General features: G+C 45.0%; 3 protein-coding genes across 3 annotated transcripts; 2 read left to right on the forward strand and 1 right to left on the reverse strand.

Moving 5' to 3' along the window:
• Window positions 1–5,523: 5,523 nt before the first annotated feature.
• On the forward strand, window positions 5,524–6,450 carry LACBIDRAFT_306233 (uncharacterized protein; the record flags this gene model as incomplete). The annotated part of the gene is made up of 4 exons (XM_001874937.1): window positions 5,524–5,566; window positions 5,620–5,986; window positions 6,116–6,227; window positions 6,277–6,450. 4 exons carry the CDS (start codon window positions 5,524–5,526, stop codon window positions 6,448–6,450), a joined length of 696 nt encoding a protein of 231 aa, XP_001874972.1.
• A 108-nt stretch (window positions 6,451–6,558) lies between these two features.
• LACBIDRAFT_306234 (uncharacterized protein) lies at window positions 6,559–7,196 on the forward strand (the record flags this gene model as incomplete). Its single annotated transcript, XM_001874938.1, has 3 exons — window positions 6,559–6,573; window positions 6,672–6,929; window positions 6,987–7,196. 3 exons carry the CDS (start codon window positions 6,559–6,561, stop codon window positions 7,194–7,196), a joined length of 483 nt encoding a protein of 160 aa, XP_001874973.1.
• Window positions 7,197–9,005: 1,809 nt separating this feature from the next.
• On the reverse strand, window positions 9,006–9,813 carry LACBIDRAFT_306236 (uncharacterized protein; the record flags this gene model as incomplete). Its single annotated transcript, XM_001875461.1, has 2 exons — window positions 9,006–9,705; window positions 9,809–9,813. The coding sequence occupies 2 exons, from the start codon at window positions 9,811–9,813 to the stop codon at window positions 9,006–9,008; spliced, it is 705 nt and encodes a 234-aa protein (XP_001875496.1).
• Between the last annotated feature and the right edge of the window lie 238 nt (window positions 9,814–10,051).

The raw sequence follows: 10,051 nt of genomic DNA on the forward strand, positions 1-10,051 counted from the left end.
TTCTCACAATCAATAGTTCTATGTAATGTAAAATAGGTTATTAAGTTTGTGCATATGAAAGAACCCTCAGTACTCATTAAATTTGCTTGATCTATCAATGTGATGTGCCAATTTCGATGTTTTGAACTCTATTTGATTGACTACACAAAAAGAACATGTTTTTCATGTCCGAACTCTTGTTATTTATGTAGACGGAACATACCTCAATGCCTGGAACAAGTTTCAGAAGGCCTGCAAGAGTTTAGCACAGTAGATTGCTCTCATGAGATTTGCCTAGCAGCTGCAATGAGGCTCATTCAATGGACACATATACGCTGCCCAACAACTTAGAAATTTCTCCAACACCCTCCCAGACATTCTCCATGGCTGGTCAAGTGAAATCTGACCTTGCAAAACATCTTGCTGCCAAGTGACTCCACGATGCATGGATGCTCCAGGCCATTTCTGCCTACTGCTTAGAACAGACACAGAAACGTTCAAAATCAAGCCCCTGCCAGGGTCTTCACCACATTTGCATTGAATTACAAGATACATGCTTTGTCGAGACAGGCAACCATGTTAAACTCTGCCATATGACCCTAAAACATTTAGTAGGAGGTGGCAAAACTTGTCAGCAGGCCAATGTGGACCGAAGATGGCTTGGTGATGGCAAAGAAGACATTGTGATTGCCTTCATCGCTGAAATAGCTGATTGAGGCTTCCCTCTCAGTCATGCGCAGTTCAAGGAACACATTGACAGCATCTGCAAAGTGCGTCTTGGTGACAAGTTCCCACTGACAGGTGTTGGTCAGGCTCCAAAATGCAGCCGCTCGTCTCGCTCGATGAGCCTCTAAATACTATTAGCGTATGACAAATGTGATCATTGATGGGAAAGAACAAATAAACAAAGGTAAGGGCTCGAGCTCGCGAGAGAGCGGCTGCCGGAAAAGTCAGTCGGGAAACTCCGAGACCATTGATTAACCCTAACGTTGGGTCTCAAATCTGTAAGGACCCAGCGTGTCACATTTTGGTCACGATATGCTCGAGTGGAGCGCACACTGGCGCACAGTGTCGAGAATAGTGTCCAGGTCCTCGATAATCGACGAGTGTGAATGGATGGCCTTCAAAAATGTTTTTCAATAGAATTTCGTAAAGAAATTGGTGGGCTGTGATCTCTGAATCCTCAAAGGCCTTCACTCAAAGGCCTTCATAGATCTTACTTCATTGAGGTATTGTAGATTTGCCATTGGGTAGTTGGCAAACTGGAATCCCGGGCCCTTATGTAGAATACAATACTGCTTTGAACCTTATGCAGGTCTTGTGTATAGACTTGTACATATATAGTTTTGGACTGACATGACATTGGTGAAATGTCCACATTGGAGACTGGGCATGATGAGTATATTATTGTGGTTCTGCTGCAGCACAGTTCTGGACCTTTCATCGTAGAGTACTCCATACCCATTCACTGTTGGGTTCGAGCCCCAAGTCCAAACAAAGATCTGTCACGCAGGTCCAGAAAGGCCTTGGAGTTGGGACCCAACGTTAGGGTTAATCAATGATCTCCGAGCTCCCCGACTGACTTTTCTGGCAGCCGCTCTCTTGCGAGCTCGAGCCCTTACCTTTATTTGTTTGTTCACTCCCATCAATGATCACATCATAAGATTAGTCATACGGCTCATAGTATTAGAGGCTCATCGAGCGAGACGAGTGGCTGCTTTTAGGAGCCTGGGTGTTGGTCAGAACTGGACTTACCACTTTGCCCAACAGAACATGGAGAAGATCAAGATTGCCCACTCTCACTCTCACCCTCTTGAGGACAAGCGTGGGTGTGCTGCCAACCCTCACACAAACGAAGCCTGGTGGAACTTACTGGGTGAAACCATCGAGAAATACAACATCAAGCTGCACAACATTTATGGATCTGATGAGGTGGGGATACAGGCCCAGGGAGGTGGTGAACACAAGTACGTCTTCGGTGCCTGTAAAAAGGCTGCCCCTTATCAACAGCGTGCTGGAACTCAGGACAATATTACTGTTATAGTTAAGATCTGTGCCGACGGAACAACCACACCTCCTGCCGCCATCTTCAAGGGGAATGCATATCAGGTCAAATGGGGAGAAAATAATCTGTTGAACGCATCATATGTAACTCGAGGTCTTATCCATGTAGCTGTTGCTAATCCAAGATTAGGATTGGCTACCAGCAGAAAGGCTGGACAGATGGCGAAATCGGTGCAGCCTGGATGAAGATTTTCAAAGAACAAACACATGAAGGCAAATGGGGAGCACCGCTTACTTGTTGTTGACAGCCACAACTCACATTACTCACCGTCACCTTCCTTTTACTCATGCGCCTCCATCAAATCATCATTCTCTGTTACCCAGCATATGGCACCTGTGAAGCGTTCACTCTGAACTTCTTGCATAGCTGAAGCCAAGAGGGAAGGAGGAGGCAAGAATGGGTGGATCTGGGATCAACACCCATGAGTGAGCAATGAGCAGTTACAAGATACTCAGCTGGCCCAACATGATTATGCATACTGTAGGAAGTACAGATATACAAAGCACTACATGTAGTGCAAGAGGATGGCAAGACTGCTGACAAGGTGGTGGTTCAAGACAAAAGATCAATATATTATGTAAGATATCCAAATCTAGCTATATACCACTGTTTGACTATGGCCTCTGGGCATTCCCTTCCAATCCTATATCACAGCACCCATATTTACCAAGGTCTTGATGTCATAATATTTGCAATTCTCAAGCTTCTTCTTAGCAAGGAGCACGACAAACTATTGCAGGATACTGGCACAGCTATCACCAAATCAAATTTTCTCAGTGTCATCACAAATGCATACATACAGGCACTCACCCCTGGAAATATCAAAACTGCCTTTTGCAAGACTGGCATCCATCCCTTCAATCCTGATGTTGTCACTTCAGACATGCTTGCTCCAAGTAAGGAGACCTCCCTCAAGGCAAACCTGCCTGTCGAAACTTCCAATGCAGCAAAGATTTTTGCAGACATGTTGCACAGGCTTTGAGATCTAGTAGAGGAGGCTGAATCAGATTCCGAAGACCCAGAAGAATCAGAGTCCCACCTGGCCAAAGAGCAGGAAAGTATTGTGAGAGTGGATGCACCCAGGCCATCCATGTCAAATCCAACCACTCACCATACACAATCAACCAACCCCATCCCAACACCAACAATCACATGTACAACACACTCAGCTGCATGCACAACCATCCCACATTCACCTGACCACACATCAAGTCCACCAACATCAACCCCCACACAATCAACAGCCACACCCCCAACACAATCAACAACCACACCCCCCACCCAATCAACAAAACCCTCTCATCTCGAGATCCTCCAGGATGCTGTTGCAGCCCTCAAGAAGACCAACCTCGCATATCTCACCACCCATACAACCACAGCTTTTGAGTGGCAATAATTTCTATGAGCTTGCACAGGCCAAGGAGAAGGAGGTGTGTGAGGTTTTGAAGCAAAAGGAGGCACAGAAGGAAGGATGGGTTGCCTATGATGCAGTGGTGGAAGTGTGGGCTGTGGCAGATCAGGAGCGAAAGGACGAACAGGATGCTATCAAGGCTAACAACATGCAAACCAAAGCGGCTTGGGACAAGAGGAAGGCTGCAGCAGTCAAGAAGAAGAAAAAATTTACCGAACCAAAGCCAAAATCGACGCCCCTTCCAAAAGTGATTCCTAGGCCCAAGTTGAAGGACTTTTTGGATGGTGGGATTGGTGTTGTAGGTGCCGGTGAAGCTGAGGATGATGCTGGCAGTGACGGTGATGAAGCGGGGAGTGAGGGCAGTGCGAGCGACGATGATGACGAGTAAATCTCTCCCCATCAGCTGATCTTATAGACAATCACAGCACATGTAACATTGGCCCATAATTGCTATTTGGGTTGCCTCTCCGCCATTTGTTTCACAATGTATGCAATTCCTCTCCGTTTTACCTCAAATAAATTGCAGATTGTACATAGCATACCTATTTATCATGTTGTCTTTGTTTCGTTCGAAAATATGTTCACCTTGTCTTGCTATCTCATGTCTACGAATTCAGTGTAACATTAGCACATGCATGACTGTAGATAAAATTGCATTTGCTACTTCTGCCTACAGAATCCAACTATTTGTACTCATGGTCATCTAGCGACCTGATGCTGAAAAGTCATACCAAAAATAAACAATTTCTTGTGATGCTGCATGTCATGATGCTGACACCGCAACAGTCAAGTGTGAAGATAGGAAAAGACGAAATACCAAAAATAATTGAACCCACCGGATAAGCATTGGCCTTCAATGATGTGAGCCCTTACCAACATCAAGCAGGGGACACCACAACCGTAAAATAAGGCATCCAAAATCCGATGCTTCCTGCTAGGAGTGATCCTTTTCTCAAATTATTACTGTTGAGATCATGCAAATGTCTTTTTTCTGCACATCATTTGGAACAGTTTAACCTTGGGGAACATATTGTATGAGAGTGCTAAATGTGTATGTACTTACTGTAAGTATGTGTTGTGTTGTGGACAGTGTGTTATATTCTGGGCCACAACTACTACATTCAGCTGAATACAGCAGTATAGGCTCGTGACCAACCGTTTCTTTCAAACTCCACAGGCTATGTTCAGAAACAGCTGGGCTGAACAAATCCAGTTTTGTCGAGGTCACACTTTGTCATGTTGGACTTAGTGAAATTCTGCAAGGGGGTAGTGGGACGTGGATCCCGAACAAGGGGTGTCTGGCCGCAGGCTGAAAAAAAAAAGTGACCCTCATCAATTTCAAATTTTCATCGTCAGTGACATTCCATGGATGATTGATGAGATGCATCTGAAGCTGAAGTGCTGACAGTCCAAATCAATTGCAAACCTAGTGTGGCGACATACTGTCTACATCATGTTGAGTCTCAAGCTCTCAAGTCTTGACTAGTGATCACCAAGGGTATGGCAACCTGCGCAGGTTTTCAAGCTGGGTATGAGTGGGTATGGGTCCAGGTTAGTATTTATGTACCTGAGCTGCAACCCGTACCCCTGTCAAGGGTTTTAGAGGGTTTTCGTGCAGCAGAGTTGTGGCTGAACTGTGCTGAGCTACAACTATACAGGCGGATATGCATGCCCGATCACTACTGTACATATTTACTCAAACCTTAAAAAATACGCCTCAGATACCCTCTGGCATACCCAAAAGGCTTAGCGGACTTCTGTCATGTTGAAGTCACCAGACCCCTCTCCCAAAAGATCTACATCAGGTAGAATTCTCAGTGCAACAAAGTGAAAGCTTACAGCACCAATTTCCACATTTGTCAAAGGTATTCGCCCCAAGAAGAAAACCAAGGTAACCAACTCGGATGCGGCATCTTCAGCCCAGGAGACTGGGGTGGCTTCTTCGATTCAGGAACAGCAGTCTTCCCCATCTGTAACTTCTAATCATAGGGTTGTTATCAATGATGAAGAAGATGAAGATAGCAACTCTCACCGCAGTAAAACCCTGGATCCCGATTCTGATGTTATCATGGTATCGGACAACAAGGAGATGGCTGCTGAAAAAGAACTAGGTAAGAGAGAGCACCTTTTAATACTAGATACTTACCAAATGATTTCTTAACAGAGCAATTAGCAAAGGAATGGACAGCAGGCATTTATGGATTTTTCAAGCCTGATCCGATCATTGACTATGTCAAAGGATGCTGCGTGCATACCTTTATTTGTGGTGCGACTCATTGCCGTGGTACCAGTCGCCATGTTCGCCGGTTCGTCAACACCAAGGATGCCAAGTCCACCAGCAATCTCAGGAGGCACGCTGTGAAGTGTTGGGGTGAAGACAATGTCAATGCCGCACGTAGCCGTCCTGCTGATGAAATCCACAAGGCGACGAAAGGGGGTTCAGTATCAGGTTCAATCATGGCCGCATTTGAACAGCAAGGAAAGGGAAAGGTTAGCTATTCTCATCGTCAACATACAAGAACGGAAACAAGGTAACATCTATAAACTCACATGGGGAAAGTCAGTCACTCAAACATGAACTTGAACAGGGCAGAGATCGTTCGTTGGGTTGCCGAGAGCTCTTGACCGCTAAACATCGTGAACAACTGTGGATTTCAAAGCTTGATGAAAACTGGATGGCCTGGGTATTGGCTCCCATCCTCGAGCATGTCTGCTTGCGATGTCAAGCTGGTGTTTGCAAAAACTCGAAATAGGATCACTAGAATACTCCAGGTGAGACAATTGAAAGTCACTTGACAGCGTGAAACTTACATATCATCAGGAACACCCCGGCACCCTCAGTTTTGCTACGGATGTGTGGTCCTCCCCAAACCATAAGGCATATGTTGCGGTTACGGTCCACTTCAAGCGTGATGGCATCCCAATTTCGATGCTGCTTGATATCGTCAAGGTTCCTCACTCCCATTCCAGCTTGAACCTTGCTAAGGCATTCTGAGACATTCTGGAAGATTTTGGGATATCTGAGAAGGTAAGCGTTGCCAATCTTCCTGTAGTAGAACAATCTCTTACCTATTTTACCAGATCCTCTCAATTACCTGCAATAATGCTTCAAACAATGGTACCATAATTGTCGAGCTATCTACGCTCATTCGATCTTTCCCCGGTGAATCGAACCTCATTTGATGCTTCAACCATCTTCTCAGCCTCATAGCAAAGACGGCTATCTGTGTTTTCGATGTTCCAGATGCCGATAAGGATTCTGTGTTGGACAGTGTGACTGCTGAGCTGAAGGAACTCGCCAAAAACATCGATGTTGAGGAACTTGAGACACAGGCTGCAGGATACGAAAACAAGGAGGAAGGTGGCAAGGTGGACAGTACCGATGGTTGGGTTGACAAGAGGCTTGAATTGACAGACATTGAGCGGGCAGCGTTGGACGACAGTGTGCTTTCGGTTCGACTGCTACTTGTCAAGGTAAGTTGTACTTATGTTCTGAATGCAAAGATATCATGACTTACCTTTGAACCACAGCTTCGGAAACTCTCCTATGCAATCGTTAACTCCACCACTCTCTTGCTTCCCAAATGGTTCTCAACCTTGAAGGACATGAAGCTTGACGAACGTGCGATGCCTTGTGATGTCTCGACATGCTGGAACTTGACCTATGACATGTTAAAGTTCGCGATCGATTATCGAAAGGCAATCGACAGACTTACCACAGATAAAAGCCTTGGTATTTGACAGTATGAGCTCAGTGATGAAGAATGGGAGATCACGAAGCAATTGTTGTTGTTGTTGATGGTGAGTTTAGAAATCAACATCCATCAACAGCAGACACTTACCAATCACTTCTTAGATTTTCAAGGACGCAATGTTGTTCTTTTCGCGCTCGACACCCAACATCCCAACCATCCTTCCAGCAATGGACCACATTGATGAGTGGCTGACAACTGCATCTGTCAACTTCAAACTTCCAGCATCCATCTGTGCTGCTGCTAGTCTGGCCAAAAAGACTTTGAACAGGTACTACGAGCGCTCTGATTGTTCAAAGGTTTATTGCATTGCGATGGGTACGTGTTTACAGTTCACGTACAATGTTTTACACTGACCTTTCTTCGACTAACATCAGTGCTTGATCCACGATGCAAACTCAATTATTTCAAAACGGCGAAATGGGAAAAGGAATGGATAGACGAGGCAGAACGTCTCACTCAGCAAGAATATACTAACTCATACAAGGACCTCCCTGTGGATCTCGAGGAGCCAAGCATTGTCCTCACTGTGCAGGCTCAAAAAAAGGTATGTAATTCATTGATAGTATGGTTGATAGTTCTTACAACTGAAATTCCATTAGAATGCATCTCTGTCAACCAATATGTTCGACGTGCTTCCAGTATTTTCAGCAGCACCAACTTGTACCAATGAAGATGAACTCTCTCAATACCTTGCTGAAGACATTGTTCCAATGAAGCTGTCAGACATGCTCTCTTGGTGGGCTTCCAAGAAAAATGTGTACCCTCGCCTCTCGCAGATTGCACTCGATTACCTTTCTATTCCTGGTACGTCCTCTCTTTTCTATACATCAATCATTCTTACATATTTCTCAGCTACTTCTGTTGATGTCGAGCGAGTATTTAGCTGAGGCTGAATTCTCCTTTCACATCTCCGCAACTGGCTGTCTCCTCAAACCACGCACTCTCTCATGTGCCTGCAGGCATGGAGCCTACTCGGTTATGTGAAGGATAAGGACATGCTCTCGGTTACATGACTGCCTGAGACAGAAGGTGATGACAACGACCTGGAGGATGGCTGGGATACCATACATACAACTTAAGTAACTTTAGTACACTCGTAGCAGGTATTGTGATGTGCGACCTGTCAGACCTGTTCCCAACCCGTCAGACCCGGCTGACCCTTGTACATACCCTTACCCACACGTTGACCCCACAGCTGGGTAGGGGTATGAGCAGGTCAGGGTACGGGTCAGCTCATTTGTACCCAGGGGTTACCCTTGGTGATCACTAGTCTTGACACACCCTAATACACTCCACATGCCGCCCCAAGGGCCCAAGCCAAGAGGCTCAGGCTTCTCATGCTAGTCTACTCAACGGCCTTTATGCTGACCTAGTTGCAATCTGTCACACCACTTTCGACGCTTCGGATTCTTACTCAACACCATTACCCTCCCTTCCCAGCTCTCTATTACAATCCCGGCAACCATAACTGTGATGCAGCTGGCTGTGGCGCAATGTACAACATAATTAGATTTGGAGTAACCACCACCATTAGGCCGAATTTACCTGTTACATGTAGATTTTCTGTGAATTTTATGAATTCAAAAAAAAAAAAAAAAAAAAAAAAAAAAAAAACATAGTATGGGAAAAACATACTCTATTAGGAAGGTAGGTGGTGGGGGGGGGTGTCAAGCAGAACTCAGAAAAAAAAATAACAAGTGTTGGTCTCTTTTCCACATTCTGCCACCCCCTTGAAATTCCATCAAGTTGAATCTTGATACATTTGCTCTACCTCAACATACATCTGTGTTCATCCTCACCCCTCCCATTGCCCTTCATCCATCCAGCCTATGTCATCTTCACTGTCATTTGTATCTGACTCATCAGGATCAACAAATTCATTGTCTTCCACAACAATCTCATCCATGTCAAAGGCAACATCATCCTCAGTTAGCCGCAGCAATGTTTCATCCACCACCCTGTTCTCAATGTCCTTGAGGATTCTATCAATCTCAGTTGTTTCCACTGAAAGTAGACCTTCCTCAAGTGCCTCCTCATCCGTTTCAGTTGCTGGAATCACAGGAGCTGGAGATGTGGCAGTGGGTTGTGGTTGCAGAGTTTGGGTCAAAAGTGTTGCTGCAGCCTGTTCAGATGGTTTTTCGAGGGTGGTGGAAGATGATACTGGTCTCATTTTGCGCCATTGTTGAAGTCTTCTGAAGACTGCATTATACTTGTTTAGTGGACTCTTCTCACCTGCTGTTAGGCTTTGTAGTCCCACTCCAACAACATCTTCTACAACTTCTTCATCCTTTACCATCCACCCTTTTTGAATTTGATAAACTTTATGCTCATCAAGGCTGGTCATAAGACTTTTGATATCATCTTTAAGATCTGGGGGTGCATGTTTTGTGCCCTGGTCACCTCCAAGAGTGTTGTTCAAAGTCTTCTGAAGATCACCTAGTGCAACAACACAATGTGAAATGGTTTCCAGCCAGTCCCATGACACATTTGACCCCCTAGCTTTATACAGTTGAGTGCAAAAAGAATGAAGGTTAGTTCATTTTTCTGGTTCTTTCTAAGAATCTATTGTACCCCAAATGTATTGGTGTATTCTTTTACATCATGTAGTTGTCTTACACTTCCCTTGGTATGGACTAATTTCAGTGAAAGCTGGAGTCTGGAGGCCATTTTTGGCATCTGAAAAAAAAAGTATGCACTAACTGGTGAGGTAGCCAGAACATACCTCTGGTTAACCTGAATGAGCCTATCAAAGAATCAGTCAAAAATACTGAGCGGTTAGGTCTGTAGAGGCTTTGGAAAATGGCTTGTTTTGTCTAAAACAGGCTCAAAAATGACCAAATT

Source organism: Laccaria bicolor, genomic scaffold (genome assembly GCF_000143565.1).
Source record: "Laccaria bicolor S238N-H82 LACBIscaffold_2 genomic scaffold, whole genome shotgun sequence".
Lineage (NCBI taxonomy): Eukaryota > Fungi > Basidiomycota > Agaricomycetes > Agaricales > Hydnangiaceae > Laccaria > Laccaria bicolor.